Source organism: Monomorium pharaonis, chromosome 6 (assembly GCF_013373865.1).
Source record: "Monomorium pharaonis isolate MP-MQ-018 chromosome 6, ASM1337386v2, whole genome shotgun sequence".
Taxonomy (NCBI): domain Eukaryota; kingdom Metazoa; phylum Arthropoda; class Insecta; order Hymenoptera; family Formicidae; genus Monomorium; species Monomorium pharaonis.
The window spans coordinates 25,888,021-25,908,842 of record NC_050472.1 but is presented as its reverse complement, the minus strand read 5'-3'; the positions used below and the strand labels follow the sequence as shown (position 1 = coordinate 25,908,842).

Here is a 20,822-nt window from a genome sequence, read left to right as displayed (position 1 = left end):
CGTTCTTCTTTCTTATCCGCCCTTACGGGCTTAATTCCCGGGAAAATCGGATTTTCCGGTCGATTGGAAGCGCCTTCTACGTACGTAGGATGCAGGGATGCTTTACTCTACTACCCTTGCTCTCTTTCTCTCTCTTTCTCTCTCGCCATGTTTGAGTCGGCCTGAGCGGTCTCGGTACTTCCAGCTTTTGTCGAGTGAAATTCATATTTATTTCAGTCTCTCCTAAAGTCGAACACGCATATAAGATGGTAGCAAACGGGTAAGAGAAAACAGAAGGAATGAAGAAAGGAGAAGGAGACAAGGAAAAGAGACAGGAAAAGCGGTCGCTTTTGTCTCGGTATTTCCTTCAGGACAAGCGAGCCCCGTCAGTTTCCTCTCCAGGAGAGATTAGAACGACGAGAGATACGTGCGCGTCTCCCGGCGGAAGTAAAGGAGACGAATAGCCTTTCTACGAGACAAACTTCCTGCCGCGGCGATCTCCTGTCTAGCTTCGCATAATGCGGCAGATCGCGCAAGGAAACGAGACTTATCGAATGCATTAACCGTAACGTGCTTCACTCACGATTGGTGAGAGAGAGGCTTTCTTGAACGATCGGTAAACTTCTAGAACAGATAAGAGACGATTATATACCTACCACAATTTCTACCGCAATGTCGGATTCTAATATTCGTTTTCGTGGTTAATAATCACAGTTTTATCATAATAATTTTTAACGCTTCAAACGAATCATGTTCCGAGAATATATGCAGTATTTCTTGTTCTACCTCGCTTGCTTTCGCCTTAACAAATTTATTACAAATTCTCGCCTTTTATATATATGATCTGTGTAGTATAAATAATAATTACCCCTTTCGGTTACTTCGCAAGGCCTTCTTTCGCGCGTTTCATAGCTTGAAAATAAATGAGAGAAACGTCGGGAGAAAAAAATACAGCGTGACGGGAAGTAAAGTCGGTCATTAGAATTGCCCCAGGGAGGACACCGAGCTGGCTCGCAGGCACTTTAATCGTAGACTCATGCGGCTTAAGCTCGCTTTAAAAGACTTTCCGAGCAAAGAATAAACGGAACGATTAAAAATTTTTTAGACTAATAATTTTCACACATGTTATCTACTTTAGCGTAATTAAGTACTAGGGCCATACATAGCACATTACATGGTGTAATGGCTTATGTCTTGAAGTAAGTCTACGTAAATTCTAAAACTTTTGAAGTAAGTCTTAGACGTGAACAATGCACAAGCTTTGGCGTAAAATTTACATAGAATTACTTCAAGAGGTAAGCCATTACACCATATTATGTGCTGCGTTCTTTACTTTCGTATCAATAGATTTGACGTTAAACATGAAATACTTATTGGTTTCACTGTATTTTGCTAAGATCGCCGAGCAGAAGCAAATTCATTCTATCGCAAAGAAAAGGTAAAACTTTTAACTATTGGCGATGTAACGTTTGATGCGAGAAATCGAGATATCAGCAGTAATGATTACGAGCGAACAGCAACGTTGTTCGTGAGAGAACCAAATGCATTAACTAAAGAGAGATAAATAAGATATTAGAAGCGAAACTTCAAACAACTCGCCAGAACGCATCCCACTCAATAATTCATTATAGAACGAGAAGTCGCAATTACGGGGCAGAGAATCTCCAATTAAGGCACTCCTCGAATCACGCACACCACGGATCATAGAAGACGCTCTAGCGATATAAGAAATAACACTTTGGTGGTAGTAGTAGGTCAAATAAAAAAAAATTCCATAATTCATGCTGTATCCGACTCTTGTAGTCTTTCAATTAAAAACTGCTTATTTCAAGTCGTAGTCGACCGTCTTGGCATTGCTTGTCTAAATGTTTTACTGAATTTGTTGGTGATCGGTGTGTATACTCTCGGCAAGAGAATTTCCGCGACGAAGACAATTCCATTTTCTACTTTTGCGAAAATGTCCGGATCGAAAAAGCAGAATCTTGTAAAGGAAGTCGACAAATTCGTTACAATAAGTAGATGGAGAGTAGAAAAGCACAGTAAGCAAAGCCGCGAAGTACATTTATATCTATACACACACATAGATACAGAGATCTTAGTACTGTAATATTTGATATTCTTTCGACCATAAATACTAAAAAACAGAATTTATCCCTACCAAGTTATTATAATATTATGGTAAATTTTTTAATATTGTAATATTAAAAGACATATTTTTATGCCGAATTTCAAGATTATGCAAATGAAGAGGACAAGAAAAATTTGTTTTTTTAATTAACTTTAATTATATCTTATTTTTAAAATGTTTTTAATTTCTTTAACTATATCTTATTTTTAAAATGTTTTTAATTTCTCTTACGTAATCATCGAAATACTAAAAAAAAAATGAAAACAATAATAAGCTAGATAATAATGGTTAGATTTGTCTACTATAGATTTTATTCAAAACATAATAGTTTGACTACAAGGCAACGATACTTCCAAGACATTTAATATATAAAGGAATGATCACGGTAAGCCACGAAAATTGGTTTGAATCGAAATGGAGCACAAAATCATAAAACCATTTCGTGGTTGCGAATAATGGTTTTTCGTTTGAGCAAGAGAGAGAGAGAATGTGTGTGTGTGGGGGAGGAGGGGGAGGGGGGAGTGTGTCTGTATCTGTACATTCAGCAGAGAAAATCGCAGATCAAATATCATTGACTTCTATAAAGGTGAATGTAGTACGCGGGAGCGATTTCTAAAAGGCCGAGCCGTTTAAAACCTGAACTCCTTGAATTCGCGGATGGAGAGGCGAATAAAAGCACGTGTTTTACTATCCTTTCTCGTTTTTCTCGTCTCATGTTCACCCGGGGATCTCTTCCAATCGTTATCACCTTCCTGCTCGAAAGGGCCAAACAGCTATTGTCAAACGTTACATTATTCTCCGATAAGTCTGAAAAGAATCAATTTGTATGGCCCTCGCGTACGATAGTCGGCATTTCTCCTTTCCACAGTACTCTTTTTCCACCTTGTTCTCCGTTATTGCCATAATTCATTGTTATCTGCCACGATGTTCTCGCAGAATTATATCCGCGTTTTTTCGGAAACTTTCTTTTCTGTTCGTTTTTTGCGAACAATCGAAAAATAGTATACTTTGTATTGCGAGATACCATCCTCGGCATTCATTCTTCTCTCCTTACAAACGTATCACGCTATCTCTTTTTTCATAAAGTCATGCCTGTTTACAAAGGTTTTCACCAAACGTTTCTCATAAAGCTGTCTGTTTTCGTTCATTTCGATGAACGTTACTGCGAACATTCGACCTGGAAAGACATCAAAGCGCGATTTACGCTACGCAATACAAACGGATTTGCGAATTCTCGCCGACGCGAAGCTACAGGTTGTCCCGGGACGATGGAGGACGCCGAGGATCTCTCTCTACGAGGCTTTGCTCGTCGATTTGGCCCGTCGCGCGTGTTTTATCGCCGCGGCGAAGCGTCACCATCATTCGAGGTCGTCGCTGGCGGAGAGGTCGGTTTCATTGCCGAGGCTTACAAGTGCAATTCGCGAGTGCCGCGAACGGTGGAGAGGGAGGAGGCGGCGAATACCACCGTGCAGGAAATTCTCCGGGAACCGCGAGAAAGTTAGATTGCTGAAATAGTTGCCGACGTTCTTATCTCTGTCGCGGCTGGTGGCCTAGCACGAAGAAAAAACCCAAGAAGGGGATGTGCGAAAGGGTTTAGGCGAGCAAAAGACAGACGGACAGAGAGGGTGAGATAGATAAACGAAGATATATATATATATATATATGTATGTATATGTATATATATATCTATATATACACCAGTATGCCGTGGGTGAAAATTCGCAGCTAATTTATGTGCCAATTAATTGCTAATTAAGGTGCCGCTTTTTCGGGCGAATTAAATTCTCCGGACGAACCGCCGCGACGGTTTAGATAGGAGCACACAAGGGGAGAAGAGAGTACAAAGCCGCCTTCCAACGTTCCAACTAAGTTGACTGTTACCTTCTTAACTTAAACTTCTCGTTTTCTCTCTATCGTTCTACCTCGATTTCTCGTTCGCGCTCGAAACTCTTTCACAAACCGGAAAGATATTCTCGCTCGGGCGACGTCCCGCACTTCTTACCGCTCGAAACTTTTGCCCTCCGCTTTTTCATTGCGGATCAGGCTTCAATCGGTGAGTTTCTGCTCGCGGAGATACTGGACAGCGGATATCTACCGTCCGATCGCCTGCAGACTTTTGGTGCAATTTCTAGTTGAAACCTTCTTCGCTAGAAATTTGATTTCTTACGCGTATTCGAAATACTATCTTGTATTTTGTCGATCGCCTTGACGAGAGCACAATTGTACATTTGTTAAATAAAGTTTATTTAAATTTATTTAAAAGAAAAACCTAGATAAGTATGTGTTCGCGGAGTGTAAGTAAATTAAAAAAAAATTACGATTCTCGTCTTTTTCGTTCGAGGATTACGTGATCGAAGCTCGACAACTTGACTTGCCAAGACTCATTAACTTTCAAGTAATTTCGCAATTAGAATCGCCATCGAATTTTCGTTCTTTTTCGATAGAAGATTTCCCGGAAAAGGAGATAATTTCGATTTCTATCCTGGCGCAAACGCGAGGTCGTTTACTACTAGTTTCACGGACCGTTTTCCAGAGAAGGTAAGGTTGATTTTCTATCGATAGTAGTTCGCAGAGCTCGCCTAGAGGTACGCCCAGCTTGTAATTTTACTGCAATGGAAGAGGCAGCCAACTGCACACACGGAGGGATGTTTATGCGTTTTCTCTAATTCCTCGCTCCTTGCGAGTTGTCCTCTCACTCTCGACTCTCGTGGAGTAAACCGTGTTCAATTGTAAGGGTCGATGCCGAGCTTCCACGACCGTTGACTCTCCACCTCCTGGAGAGAAAAGCTCTACGAAACCGGGAGAATAGGTCAAAAAGGAGAAGCAGGGTCGGGGGAGCGAGTTGACTCGGGAACGAAAGCGGGGGAAGGGGACAAACAAACGGAATGGAGAAAGAAAACAACCCCTCCGCGTACGAAACAAAAGAGTCCCATGCTCGAAACAGAAATCCCGCCACTCTTTTCTCCGAAGCAGGAGTAAATATTGTCCACCCACGGCGCGTGCTACGCGCTCTCAACCCGCCACTCGCACCCGGGTTTACAATCGACCGTTACAATATCTGGGGATTGACAGTTCGCAGTCTCTTCAAGCTGTTCACGTTCCGGTGTACCATGGATGTATCGATACTTCTGCCTGAGCTGCTCGATGCTTCCGCGTGATGCTCATCACGCTCAATCGATTATCCTGGAGTCGTTAATAGCGTTTAATCTCTCTTTCAAAAACACATCGTTGAACGGCGAATCTCATAAGTCAGTGGCTAGCAGCGAGAATTTTGTGTAATGGAGGGATTCGAATTATATGTATAATGTACATATTTACAGTATAATTATTGGTGTACAGTAGAAAATATTGTATATTTATGTTAAAACCGACCCTTGTTAAAACTTTGTATTGAATTTCTAACATACTTGTACGTTAATTTATTATAATGTGATTATGTTATTTGAATATTTTGTGTTAAATTTATACTCATTATTTCTTATTGTTGAAATAATTTATGGGTAAATCAATAATAATAATGTTACAGTCAAATAATAGAAATATAATATCGTTTTGAAACGTAAATTCTAAGATAAATGAATAAAATGTACTTGTTAGGTATAAATGTATTGACGGTTAATTTTATGAAGAATTATGCAACAACTTGTTTCAAACAAATTATGTCGGTGTTACATTTTTTGTGTTTAATTTTTTACACAACATTTGTATTATCCTCTAACATATTGATTGTGTTAAATTAACATTCAAAATTTCAGAGTGGAATATGGAATATATGTTAAATTTAATACAAATTTACCAACTGCATATAATTTCCTAATGCATTCCATATATTGATACTATGTTGCTCTTTAAAAGATTTCTTTCATTTGTATAGTTATGATGATATACAATGGCAATTAAATATGTCCAGATCAAGTTCGTATTACCATATATAACGGTGGGATTAGTGGACAACGATCGCTCATTGAGATAAACAAACGGCTTATGGTTTTGAAATGCACGATTTTCCCAATATACAATAGATTGACTTTTGAATTCCATAGAATGGTACGATTGGATGGATTATCCGTTACACTTTTGCTCGTAAAATACAAATATTCCATTGTCTCTCGCAATTTTTAAGTTCAATAGATTTTATTTTATAAACTAATATTTAAATGTGCCTGCACCAGAAAACGTGCGTACATGTCAAAAAATAAATAAAAAAAATGAAATAAAATGAAATAAAAACCTTTTATCGTCGATATCTCAAAGGATTCGTTAAATTATGTTCATCCAGTTTAAATATTTTATTATAAAGATGAGAGATATTTGCAAAACATTCGAGTTCTGCGTTCAACGTAATGGAAAATTTTTTTATTCGTATAAAAACCAATATTTTTTGCATTTTGCATTTGTTAATCGAATTAAACAAATTAATTATTAAAGTATAAAAAGTTAATTAGCTTTTTTATAGTAGTTTTATCCGTAAATATATGAATATATCTTATTCCTTCAGTACGTCCTCTTTTTACACTCATTCTTTTTATTGATTTTTATAATGTATTAAAATAAAAAAAAGATAATGTTAAAAGTATCAGGACGCTCGTTTCTAATATTCAAAATTTAAAAGCTTCCATTTATGATCAAATTGGGAAAATCGTTAATGATATTCGAGTTGAATATAATAAAAACGGCTGCAGATGACGCTGATATTATAATTAATTAAACCTTACTTGGCTCGGATACTAATGATTTTATACCGGAAATCTGGAAATAGCGGTTAAACCGTGCGGTCATAAAGTCTCCACTTTCTTAACTACTTCGTAATACGAGTGCTGGCACGTTGACACTCAAATCGACATTTCCATATAGCGAACGCGAATACGGCGAGCGGAATCCGGTGCTTATTTACGATGTCTGTCGAGAGACGACTTTAGTTTCCTCGTAGTCTCGTTTTTCCGAGAGTGCTCAATCGCTTCTCGAATTAAAACGTCGGACTTGGCAAAAGTTCCGTTCGAACTACCCCACCCAAAAGGGGAGCGGATTCCCGCGCGGGGTTGGAACACGGAGCGGGCGAGACACTCCGGCGTGTTTTCTTCTGGATTTTTCTTACGCGTCAGACGAAAGCGCATCGGGGAAAAAAGTCGCTGATGGCGAATCGCTTCGACGACGTGAGATCAGATACCGTACGGGTCAGAGCAAAGAGAGAAAAAAGGAATCATGATGTAGCTTGTTAATTGAGCATCGGATTTAGCTGATGCTCCGATCGTAGGTCCGGTTCTACGTTTCGAAGCAAAGTGCCGTAGTTTTAAAACTCGAAGATGACGGCAAAACAATCGGCACGAACTTAACTGCATTTTGCATTCGGCCGAACACTTGTTCACTCGAATTGAATTAAAAGTTAAAATCATTAACTCCTACTCTCCGACTACGCTTAAAGTTTGGTAATGTATTGCAATGAGTTCAATTTGACTTGATAAATAAGTAACGTTGAAAGAAAAAGTGTCTTAGTTCACTGCTTCTCTAATTCTTATGCATCTTTCCATAATTTTGTGAATAAAAAATTCTCCAATAGAAAATATATCGATGAAAAAATAATTTATAAGAATGATTGAAATTACAGGACTTTTTTTCAGTCGCTCGATTTTGACTTTTGAGACCCAAGTAATTTCACTTAATTTTATAAATAAATTTAGGGAAAAAATATTCAACATTGTAAATAGAAAGATTACGACAAACTTTAACAACAGCTTTACTGATTTAAAATCCATTTTGAATTGAACCAAAATTAGACAATTCGTAAATTAAAAGCTCATTACATTTCCCGTGATAAATTTCACAAACCTATTAATTCAGAAGATTAGATATATTTATAACAATTGTCGAGATTTAAGGCAATGCTTCATGGAAGTAAGAAATTTAAATGAATATTACAACGTTTCTCATTAAAATAATACCGTTGTTATAGCGACGCATCGATCCTTGCACCGTAGCGCTCTCTTAATTACCGCTCTGCGAGCTGCGGCAAAGCGGAAGAAACAAGGTAACGCAGCGTTTCCCCATACAACCATTGTTCATTCGTTATTCGCGCCTGTGCAGGATTTAACGCAATTTCCATTTTGAATACCGTCAACCGTCCATTGCGTTCTTACGTCGGGTGCCGATTATACGGCGGCAATTAAAACGGTATCATTCCCCCGCTTCCGTATTCCGTTGGTACGATTGGCCGACGGTGGCGTTCTAGAAGAATTATTTCGCGATCGACTTTCGAAGGAGATGAGACAACGGCAATTCCGTGCGAGCCTTCGACGTTTCAATGCGAAGCGTGCTGAACGAAGTGGATAGTTCATCCGAACGCGGCTACGAGAACCAAAGACGCCACTTAGTCCTCGTGCAAATTTAATTCCGGATCCCTACGGGGAACGTAAAATTGGGCCACCCTCCGTCATCAGGAGGGTTAATATACTTTGTGCATTTAGCGGCAGAGCACACGATGAATCGCCCCGGGAGCGAAAACGTGACACGACACACAAGCCCGCCTTCAATATTACATGACTTTTCCCCATAGCGAAATCGCGGAGAGCGAAAATTGTCGGATAGTACACCTTTTATTTGCCGCTGGAACTTTCGGGGGCTCTCGGGTGTGCGTTGTTTTGTCCGCGCGAGGGAAACATTGATCCGAGAACACATCAACGGAAAACGACATTATCCTGTCGAGAGAAACGCAACCAATAATTCAACGGCGCGTTTTTGCTCGCGCGACTCGCAAGAACGGCAGCTGCGCTTCGGGGAATCCTGGAGCGAGGAGAAACTGTCGTGTCGCTATCACGTTCCCGCGTAAATCGGCAAATTTTTATCCCGTTACTTGTCGGCATGCAATTACCGTTGCATTGAATTCAGATATCGTCTGTTGTTCTTGCTCAAACAATAAATTCAGACGCTTCCCTTCATATCAAGCTTTTTCTTCTTGAAATATCAATAGCGATCTGTATCAACAAAACGGGCACGGTTTCAATAAAACAGGAATCGTTACATCTTGTTCTTATTGAGGCAAAATATTGCGCGAGTCTTCTACTTTCAGAATATCATACGTTTTTCAATTCAGGGAAAATTAAAAACGTAATAATTTATTTTTTTATTTGGATCTTACTTGCGTCATAGTTATATTTCTTGAATTTTATTATTTTTTCTCTATGCTCTCTCTCTCTCCTTCTTTATTTATACATTACATGATTTTTAGCCAGACATAATTTTATCGCTAAAAGTGTATTTATGATTACGATAAGAGCAAACAAATAATTTCTAGTGACACGATATCTGTCTCGATCTATTTCGAATCATGTTAGGTATGAGAAATTCATGGAATAAAATTGCAATAATAACAACAAAAGCCAGTATGCTGTTTTCCGGACCGTATCTCGAAATGGTTTTCAGATTTTTGCCGTAAGAAAGAATGGCAATACTACGCGATGGAGGAAAAGAGGAAACGAAATTCTCATGAAAATTCTACAACGGCGATGGCGGTGTTTCCCGTAATGCTCGTTGATCCTTACATTATATCCGATGTTACTTGCGCATCACCTCGCATTTATTGCCTCTATTGTGGTTTTACAAGCGTTCGAATTGCGATACAAGCACGAAGACGTGATGCACTTATCGAAAATTTTATTATTATTGTTATACAAAACATCAGATTTAACGGGAAGACATCTCCATTCGATATATGGTAGGTTCGATTTTCTTCTTTAACACGCACGCAATACTCTACAGTGCATAATTATTGTTTTCAACGTAACGTTATCTCCTAATCGTCATCGAAAGAATTTATTTTGGAAATGCGATAAGTAAAACAAGTAAACTGTGCAGATGCTCGGTCAATATTTCAATTAACTGACCAATCATTTATGCGTTTTTGTTTTCTGCATGCGCGTATCGTATAACCACGCGCGATCGCTACGTCATTATATCATTACATGCCTCGGCTAACAATTAATCGCATTATCCGAATGAGGCTTTCCCGCGAGCTTGCAGGTATTTATCGTATCAATGGATTGGATAACGAAGTTTGCGTGGTATACGTACGGTCGCGGGGTCGATATGGCCGACACGAGCTTACGTACGGCAGCAAATAGCGAAACACATGGTCCGCGAAAATATCACTTATCAAGAAATATTATATTCGCCTTGAATAGATTCTGTATTGAGGAGATTTAGCCGGGGGAAAATAAAAAATATCGGAGATAATCACCCTTAAAAGTTTTACGCGAGATGTAAAAATGCAATTTTTTACGCAAAAAGTGGCGCTTTACCCTCGCGGTAGTCACATTTCGCGATGTAAAAATGAGGATACGTTTTAAAAAATATACAAACATAAACGTACACGCGTGTGTTGTCGACGGTTAGCAATTAATCGGGTGAGCTCTCAACGAGGGAGAAAAAGGTGCTCAGCTTTCGTGGTATGCGTCACGATTTAGCATGCAATTAACAAACGCGTTCTCTCTCTCGACAGTTGCTCTCGTTCCCTGCGTAGAGCCTTAATTTGACCTTTAATTCCGGAACACACGGACGGAACAGACGGAATTAACTTTGTCTTTCATCAAAGCTTTTTTTCGCAGTGCCCTTAAAAAATATCTCGGTTGGCCAGCCGGGGTAAAAACGCGCTAAATTATTTGGAGCGCGAGCAGAAGCGTCGGTCGGGACGACGATATGGCACAGTCGACGTGGAATGTACAATATTTTGCTTTGTGATGCTGACGAAATTATTTTCATTTATCAGGAAGTCTGCGCTCTCTCTCTCTCTCTCTCTCTCTCTCTCACTCTCTCTCTCTACGACCAATGCGTATTAATGATTCGCAAATAAAATAGGAATGCGAATAAACAGCACGGCAAAAACTGACGTCCAATTTAACGGATACTGATTTCACGGTAGTCCACGCACGCGCGCATTATTATTACGCCCGTGGGAACAGACTCATCTGGGCGGAATCAACTTTATAACAAATAAATTGAAATCGCGGCGGAGGTTTCAGAGAATCAAGTGAATATCCGTGATTTACGAGGAAATGCCGGACCGGCCGTCGGACGGGAAGTAGCATTGACAGGAAATGTCTGACAATCGAGATACAAAAAAAAAATCCTCTGACGCGCGTATTGGACGATCGGGGTCGGCACGGCATCATCGATGAGTGAAAAACAAGACGGAATGAAGAAAGTCCGCAAAAACTGTGCGGGAGGGTCAGAAATGCAAAAGTTGAACGTTGTTTTCTACCTCATCACGCGGAAATCACGAGTGAACGTGAATCCACGAAGCGAAATTAGAATCGAATTAAAAAGCTGGCCAAGCCAATTAAAACATTTTGCGAAAGTTCAAGAGATTCTCTCTCGGGGAAAAACGGTAGGGCTTCGCGGCGCGGTGATTTTTTTTTTATTTTCTTCACCCATTACGTCGTTTGCCGTCTGGTCGTCGAATCGGACGCTATTAAGCCAACCGTTCTTCCGTATAAATACCGCAAAGCTAAGAAAATAGAGGAAGAAAGAAGTCCGGCAAGATGTGGCAAAGTTTCTGTTTAATTTCAGAAAGATTTATCCCGCCATGCTTGGCTATGTCGAGAACTAGTTGTTCGAACAAAGTTCCAGGAACGTTGCAATGTCAGCATTTTAAACGTGTAGTTAAAAAAGATTTAATTTAAATTTTCGAAGAGGTGGCGATTTCGAATGGCAGCGCGATCGAATCGGTCATTCGGGACCGTCGTTTATTCAGGGACAAATCATAAATGAATGATACGCCATCCATGTCGACTCGAAGTGCATTTAAGTGAGGTCTAAATCAGTAAACAGTTCCGAAGCCGTTATCCGCGCGCGATGCAGTCAAACTCCATGGTACGAGGATAGGAAGCTTAAAGCTTCGAACATTACCAAACGGCAGCAGCTGCCCCGGAAGCTTCCTTTAAATATTAAACAACGTAGCGACATCCCCGATAGCGCTAATAGTTATTACGCGATATCGTCCGGGAAAACTGTCCCCAAGGCAAGTGACTTTGTTATAAAACACAATCCGTGTGCTCGGCGCACACTACCACCATCGGAAGGATAAAACCAGAACTTTCCGCCGTATCGTATAACGTAGTCCTTTTGAGTCCACGAGCCTGCCGACGAAAATTATGCCGGGACATGCAGTTTCAGAATAAGGGCCCCCTCTTTTTCTTTCATGCGGTGCTGTCGTAAAAGCAAAATTTTACGCGACAAGGTTTGAGTGATATATCTCTTTTACGTATACGTCGCGGGAGGTACGTTTTGTTCGCAGGACACCCTCGCCGTGCGTGACGACATCCTGTTTACAAAGGATTCAATTATCTCCGCGCGCTTGTTTCGTTCGATCATAATTAATTGAAATATCACATCTTTCTTTCGTGTTAACAACACATGCCCTGCGATAGTTTTCGCAAAGTTTTAATGATAGCTCTAACTTATATTTTAAAAAATAAAAGTAAAAGATAACAGAAAATAATTCAATTGCAGCTGAATTCCGAAATTATTGCAGAAATATAACGTAAGCAGATAAATCGATTTTGAAGAGCGGGCAATCGAATTTGCCGTAACAGTTGCTTTGCTTTTGCGTCCGCCTACCAAGTATACGATAATTAAGATGAAGCGTTGATTGTATCAAAAATGGTGTTGCTTTGAGAAATAGGATTTTCCCTCGTCGAAGAATGGGTGATTCGTTAGTACGTCGGTGTTAATGAATGCTAATAACGGCAATCTCACTTACCTTCGTAACCGATGAGCGTCGCCTCAGCTGAAACAGCGTCGCCGACTCCGTTCTCAGCTAGGCACTCGTAGTTGGTATTGTCGCGCGACGGCTTGACAGGTTCGATCCGCAGTAAAGCACCATTTTCATACTGGTGCACCACGTATCGGGACTGGGATTCTGTCGACATAAGACGGAAGATTGAAGCGGACGTCTGCGCCGTAAAAAGGAAAACCCCCGTCACAAAAGGCGAGAGGAAAATACCGGCACGATCGAGGGGCGCGCGCGAAAATGATCGGCGGCGGCGGCAACGGGCGATATAAGATCGAAAATTGCGCCGTTGCGGAATCTAATAAAAGGGGAGTACGTGTGTCCTCTCTCGTATCCAATTCCGCGGCCCGAGAAATATTGAATGGGAATTGGATCGCGCGTCTGTATAAATTTCGAGAGCGGGCGGCGACGGCGGCGATGGTAGCCCGCCCCTGTTATCGTCTCCTCTCCTGGTCCGTCCGTTCGCCCGCTCTCACCGCGAATTGGCGTCCAGAATGTTACAAGCGGTCGCTGGCCATTATCTCGTCGAGTGTTCCTCGTCGGATTAGCGAGTCGCCGACGGTGAATATGGACCGACCGACCGACCGACCGACCGGTCGCTCGGGCACATACATTCCGCGGATCAAAATCCGTACGTTATGCGAAACCATCGCGCGTCATCATTGAAATCATCTCGCGGGATTTGCCGGTCCTTCTGAACGTACGAGGATGTAACGCGCGAACGCTCGAGCTCTAGATTCGATTTACAAATTGGCATTTCGGGATTTCGCAGTAAGCAGAAGTTCACTTAGTTCAACATGACGCGCAAATATACGTATACATAAGAATAAACTTGAATCACTTCACTTATATTTATTAGCAATTTGCAATGTATGCTTAGCCATTCTCTGTCAGAAAGTTTAATACAAAACATCGTTTTAGTTGACATAGAAAGGATATTAAATCAAACCGCTTTTTTGTATAATAATAGCCAATTTATGGAAATACATTCCTAGTTTACTAAAGGTCAAACGAATTAACCGCGAAATTCATGAATATTACACGAACAGATTTCAAATTCTATGAAAGCTATTATATTACAGATGCAATAGATGCAGTGAGTCAATGTATGCAACTATTTTCGAGAAATTACTATACTGGTTATTGTAATCCGGTTTATGGAAGAGTACCGTAATGTCGACCTGTCGCAAACTGTTTGGCCGTGCGAAACCTAACAAAAAGATCAGATACGACACATCTGCATTTCACGAAATATCCAACAAAACTCGTTCGGTTTCCGTCGCAAACGTTGGACAAGCGCAAAAATCGGCTGGACAGAGACTAAGAATAGTTAGAACAGCGAGATGCACGAGGATGGGGAAGAAATGCGGCAAAATGCATGAGAGTGCGGACGAGAGACGGTACGAGGAAAAACGTGAAAACGGAGAAACCAGGTCGGGCAAACTTTTTAATTTCGATAAAATTTTCATTCTTTTTCACCGCGCGCCGGTTTCCGTGAAACGACGAGAAGACACAGATTTCGCACAGGTCGAGCGTCAAAGAGCGCACCCTCGAGCATTCCCAACGAACCGAGGGTGGCGACAGTTGGATGACGCAAAACCGGAGGTTTCAGAGAGCAGGAAGAGGGAATGTGCGAAAGAGTGCGCGGACTTACGTGAGATTCTCTTGCCGTTCTTTCGCCAGTGTATCTGGGGCGGCGGTGCTCCTTCCGCAGTGCAGTAGAAGCTTGCTATCCCGCCTGCCTTCACCTGCTGCGATTGCGGCTTCACCAGGATCGTCGGCGGGCCTGCGAACAAAAAGATCACAAGGGGTTCTCTGATTAGACTCGGCTCACAATAGGATTTCTGTGTGATGGTCGGTCAGCGGCCAGCCTGCCATTTGAAACGCATTTCGTCCGCTTTAACGCGCGTTTTCGTCGCAAAAATAAAAGTTCTCTTTCCCTCATCGATTAAAAAATATAATAGGAGATGTAGAGGCGAGAGGATAGAGAGTGCAAAAAGTCTGCGAGTGTCTTTTTGATTCATCTCAATTTATGTGAGACTTATTCTTGCAAAACGCGTCATAAATATTCTTTTCATGTAAATGCAGTTTCTGCAATTTCTCACAATGATATTGCTTTCAGTACATAAAGCTTGTTTGACGATGAAAAATAATTTTAAATACTTATACCACTCGCAACCAGTTTCATATTAAATCATCAAGTTGATTTCAAACGCAACGAAACGAGTTATTAAATTTGTGCGTATAATAAAAATATTAGTTTAAATTAATATTTTTATTACATAATTAAATAAGTTTAAATTAACAGCTCTAAAAATAGGATAAAATAGTGAAATTGTACCTAGATAAAGATTATTTCAGTTATTTGGACTGGAAATCACGTGGCCGTTTCAGAAAGAATCGCAAGTAGCAGGAAGTTATATAAAACTGAACCCTTCGTTCATGAAAATTGCGTTTTAACGTTTCTCGTTTCTCGTGTTAAAATTTAAGTAAAAAGTTCACGGTTACGCTCGCTCGCCCGTCCGGTCAACGTTGGAAAACGTTAATTTGCAAAGGAAAATTGCAGTCCTCGGTTACGCAGATATTTTCTTTCTACATCAGCTCTGCTTGAGTAATTAGTCTCCTTTTCGCAATTCGGGTCATTAGTCAGCTTTCCATCATTTAGAATGGCTTTCGTAGATTTACGTTAAAGTGTAGAAGAAGACGCGGAGATGAACAGCGTCGAGCGTCAAATTTGCCAGTTCGGGGACCGGAAAGTTCTCGACATGCAAAAATGGCCAGCGTTCGAGAAAAGCAGGACGCGTCTTAATATTAAATCGCGGGGCAGATCTGCGCGTATCCCGAAAAAGAATCAAGATCCCGAGAATAACGCTCCCAATAATTGTATCGATTTTCAGGCGGACGTTTGCAGCCTTCTACGAATTAACGTCGTAAAAGTCCGATCTGATTGCGCTCGCGAAATTTATACTCGTCGGACGAGAACGGCGTATCTTTCCCGTCATCGATCGCGCGGCGCGGTGCGGTGGCTACACGAATGCACCGGGCCAGAAGTCGGTGACCGAAATTAGTGGATTTAGTGCGGCGGGAAGTCCAAACTGCCTCCGCCGCTACGCTTTTAACCTCGGGAATAAAGAGACGACCGGTGCAAGATGGATGAACGTGACGCGCTCCTTTGTCAGACTCGCACCGCGTTTCGCGCTGCGATGCGCGTCGAGCGGCTTCCAGAGAAAGAAGGAGGAGAGAGAGGAGAGACGAGAGAGGGAGAGAGAGAGAGAGAGAGATGCGCTATCTGGAACGAGACTGCCCCGCTTGTACTAAATTGGTTTCGGAACTTTGCGATCATTGCGTTGATCCTAAGACGGGGAGGAAATTGACGCGTCGTTTATGAGCAATATTCCGCGAGTTGAGAGCTCGAATGCAAAGCAAAGTGAAGCGAAAATGGATCGCCAACGCCCCCGGAGCGCGAGACGCCGAGATGTATCTAGGTTTCCTGTCTTATCATTTTACAGTCGCGAACGTGTCGATCTTGATCTGCCCCCGGCCTTGCCGTTACCCCACAACGAGACTAATGGATAATAATAAAATGTGATTTTCCAGCCGAGAGTGCTAAAAGAATGTTTATCTTGGCAAAGTCGTGCTAATGTCGACGTTTATACGATCGTTTCACGACTGAAAAATACCCAGCCGCCCGACGTTTACGGGTTGCCCCGGTACGCGATAAACTCGACTTATACTACTTCCCACGGTGCGGCATCGGTGTCTCCCTTTTCTGGGTCATTAGACATACTTTTACGACGTCCGAGTACATCGCACGCAGTAAAAAACTTTTTAATCCGAAGTGCAATCGTTCCGGGAGGAAAGTCGCGAGATCCCGCGGCTCGCGTGAGATTTTATTGCAGCATTTTTAAAACGGCGACCGTCGTAGTATCATCAAGTGGCACACTTTATCGGACATTAAAAGAGGAACGTATCGAAAAATAATAGTGGTTTATCGTGGTAAATCCTGTTGCGACGTCCCGGTATGTATGCGAGAAATGCTTCGAAAATATTCTCGATTCGTGCGGGAATTCTACTTTCGAAGAAAGTTATAATATAAAATGCTAAACATTTGAATAATGTTTTATTTACGTAAAATTAAAGCTTTTATTTAACTCTTGTACAATTATGAGAAAAAAAAACACAAATACAGATAAAAAGTAAGGCAAATAAACGAAAGAGCCATAAAGACAAATTTTACGAATTGCGTTAAATTTTATGAACGGCGACTTAGTCACGCAAACAGAAAAAAATCACAACGAGAAAATAAAAGAAATAATTGTATAAATAAAAACGGTCCTTTTTTGCGGAAGAAGTACAAAAATGCTGACAAATAATGAGCGTGAGCTTGTCGTTTTCACTATGAAAAATTAAACTTGCAAAAATGCATATGTATAATACAAGAGACTCGACGATTCTACAGTTGACAGGTACGACCACTCTAATCTGCAAACGCAGGTCATGAACACTTCACGCACGTATTCGCACACGCGCGCCTCGGTCGAACGTAATTTAAGCTAAATATTATTCCGCCGACGAAGCACGGGTAATTTTTGATCGAATTGTGCATTCAGAATAACTCTTATCCGAACGTATTGTACCTCCGCGCGCAATTGTCGTTCTACCGGAATTGCTCGTAACAGGTCCATTAGTCGACCACCGTCGCTGTGTACACATAGAACACGTACACGCATGTAAAACAAGGCTGCGACTTACCGCTTTCGCGTATATGTGTATACGCCGATACATGTGGGCGTATCGCGGTGCTTTTTATACAATTTGCTGCGATTTTATCTCGTGAACTCGCGGTGTAACTTTCGCAGACGCGTCACGAAAATGTGCCCTTATCCAAATGTGTGTAGATGATGCAATTGCTATTATAATAGAATTTCAATAAGTGTAAATAATTGCAAGCAATTGCTATTATAATAGAATTTCAATAAGTGTAAATAATTTTCAATATTTCAATAAATATAAAGAGAAGAGTAAAGTCTAATAACAAGTCGAAAAGCTTTACTAATGTTACTTTTAACAATTCAATTGTATTAGGATCAAAAAGATTTAATGTTTATTTAAAAAGTTTTTTCTCAGCAGCGTCGGTTTCGACAACGTTATTTGAAACTCGAATTATGTGTAATCGGGGAAAGGCATCTTTTTTTGCGACACCATTTGCGAAATGTCGTTTCCGAGCGATCAGTACCTTCGAAAGTTTTGCTATATACGGAAGAGCAAATGCCAGTTAAATTCCGACGTAGCAAATACCAAGTCTATCTCTCGACTGCAGCAGTTTTCGATCTTCTGCTGCTAAAAGTGACCGTTTGCCCGATTCCATTAAAAGTGGATGAACGGGGAAACAGAGGGATAGAGCAAAAATAGGAAAGAGATCGTTCACGAAGGAGGGCCATCCCCACTGCAACTGTACTATCGATTCGATTCGACTGGTCAGCAATTCAAAATGCAATACAGATAAAGCTCGCGGGAGATATAACAGTGCCAATGTGCGGTTAGTTTCATTTAATTTCTACATAATTCAGTCACTCTATTCATTTTGCTTTATTTTTCCATCGTAGATGCCAAAATAGCTCCCGCATAACAATAATTAAAAAATTATTTCTATTATGATTGACGATCTAAAGTAATTTCACATAATAATTTCCTCCATTTCCAGATATAATAATATCTAAGTTTCTCTCCCTCGCGCAAAAAATAGATCATTACTGTATGATTTCGAAGAGTTTTTAGATATGTTGGTAAAATAAAAGATTAGAATCATCAATCCATATTGATTTCCATTTAATTTGGATAGATTGAAATTAGGCTGACAAATATGCATATTCATTGGCCGCAGTCGTAAATGTATCTAGAGCAGATGCTATTAACGTATTATATTCCAATAATTGATTTATCATACCTGACTGTTAGATAGAAATATATACGTCGCTAATACAACGAGATATAATTTGTGCAAAGTACGTACAAGCCGAACGCGGCGAACAATTTAACTTGATATTTTCGACGTAACGAAATAGGAATGCGTGTCCAAAAATACGTATCGAATATTTACACGGAGATAATTGACTTTAGCCGTTGGCATTTTCCCATCCGAAATTTCCCCATCGTCGCTCTTTTCTTTTCGCGAATAAATCATGTTCGGTGAGAAAGATAAAAAAAATTGCACGAGAGGCTACGATGAATGTGATTTTGACTGAAACGATAAGGGAAAAACACGCGAGAGGTATAGGGGCACGCTGTAAAGGCGGGAGTAATAGCTCGGCTCGAAAAATATTGGAAAAGCTTGCACGTGCCCGCCGCTCGCTGCTCTTTTCTGAGAGACTCGCGCTGCCGGGTTACACGCGAGCCGGCGAGTGTACACAAAGATTAAACGCCGGTGAAAATTAGATTGCGAAAAGCGAGGCATGCCGTCGTTGCATCCCGCGAAATGAATGTCGGACCACTTTTAAAGAGAAACAGAGAGAGAGAGAGAGAGAGAGCGGAGTGAAAGTGAGGCAGCGTTCCGAGGATGAAGAGAGCCGTTCTGGTGGGAATGAAAATAGTAACACGGGACAAAGACTTTCACGATCCTCGCGTATACATCTACGGAAAGTTATCCGCGCGTAATTTTGTGTGCAGCACGCGGGAAAGTGTTTCTCGTCCCGCAATAAAGTCATCCGCGAAAAGGTCAGCGCCCGATGCAATTGGAGATACGGGTGACCGGGTCGCGAAGCATTTCGCAATAAAGAGTATTGGATGCGTGTCGCGCGATTGCCTCGACACATTCGAAGTGGAAGTTTCCCATCCGATCGCGACTCTTCGCGCGAATCGATCGCGAATCCGTATAAAAATGCGCGACGGCAATATCTCATACTTAAAGTTTATAGCTATTCGGCACGGGCTCAGATAACTTGGAGAAAAAGTTTCGCTCCCGGTGTCGGCATTACATTTTATAGCCCGCCACGTCGTAATTGAAAAAGTAGCCGATAACGGAGCAATCTGCATGCGATTTGAATAGCATTACGCGTTACTGACTACCGAACGTATTATAAAATCGATTCGAGGCCGGCGAACCCACGTGCGAACGATGCGCTTTGAGACATTCTACGGAAAAAAAAAAAAAAAAAAAAAGGTAGAAATTCTTTAGAGTTGCCTGTAGCAATAAATATATTCGTATACGAGTAGAATTTTTGATTTGGGCGAAAAATACGAAGGAAACAACAGCAAACTATTCGAGCGTCGAGCACCGTGCTGGTACGCGGTGCTTCAATTTCGTCACGCGGTAAATCCCCGAAAGGCGTGCCCGTGCGAGCGGCACTATCGCTAATTAATATCAAAATACGACCGTATTAAAGCCCTGATTTTCAACGAAGGCCCGCACGCATCGGGGAAAACGCGCCTGCCGCTGTAGGAATATTACTGAAAATACGCGGCAATTACATTAACGCGTTGTTCCCCGCGGGCTGTCGGGGGAGGGGGCGAGTTTTGGTGGGCGAATCGCGAAACAAATGCGGGATGCGTTTAAACGGATTCTGATATACGCCCGGCCCCTAAATAACACGCGAGCGTAGTACGTGAGCGCGCACGGCACGGCGTACGCAGGGCTCATTTATGGAAACGAAGCGGGGGAGAGGGAAGGGACGGTAATTACGAATCGGGAGTCATTTCGGGCTCGCCGGTACCACGGCCGAATTCGAAAGAGGACGGACCTCCACACGCCGACTCGTTCGAAATTTCGTCCGTACTCGTCGGGTCGATGCACTGTTGCGGGCAATTTCCGATGCAGCTACAGAGTCGCCGCGCCGATATTCGTCTCACTCCCCCTCACTTAGCGTTCGTTGCGCAACCATTTGCAAAAAAAAAAGTGTATATATATGTTACAATATGCATTAAGTATTAAACGCAAAT

General features: G+C 41.4%; 1 protein-coding gene across 10 annotated transcripts in view; it reads right to left on the bottom strand.

Annotated features, from left to right (window-relative positions):
* LOC105840160 (tyrosine-protein phosphatase Lar) overlaps positions 1-20,822 on the bottom strand; it is a 403,816-nt gene that overhangs the window by 111,759 nt on the left and 271,235 nt on the right. For all 10 annotated transcript variants that reach the window (XM_012686967.3, XM_012686969.3, XM_012686974.3 and 7 more), the window contains 2 exons: positions 14,542-14,673; positions 12,858-13,016 (listed from right to left, as the gene is read on the bottom strand). In XM_012686967.3, coding sequence (XP_012542421.1) covers positions 12,858-13,016; positions 14,542-14,673 — 291 coding nt within the window. The remainder of the gene's footprint in view (positions 1-12,857; positions 13,017-14,541; positions 14,674-20,822) is intronic.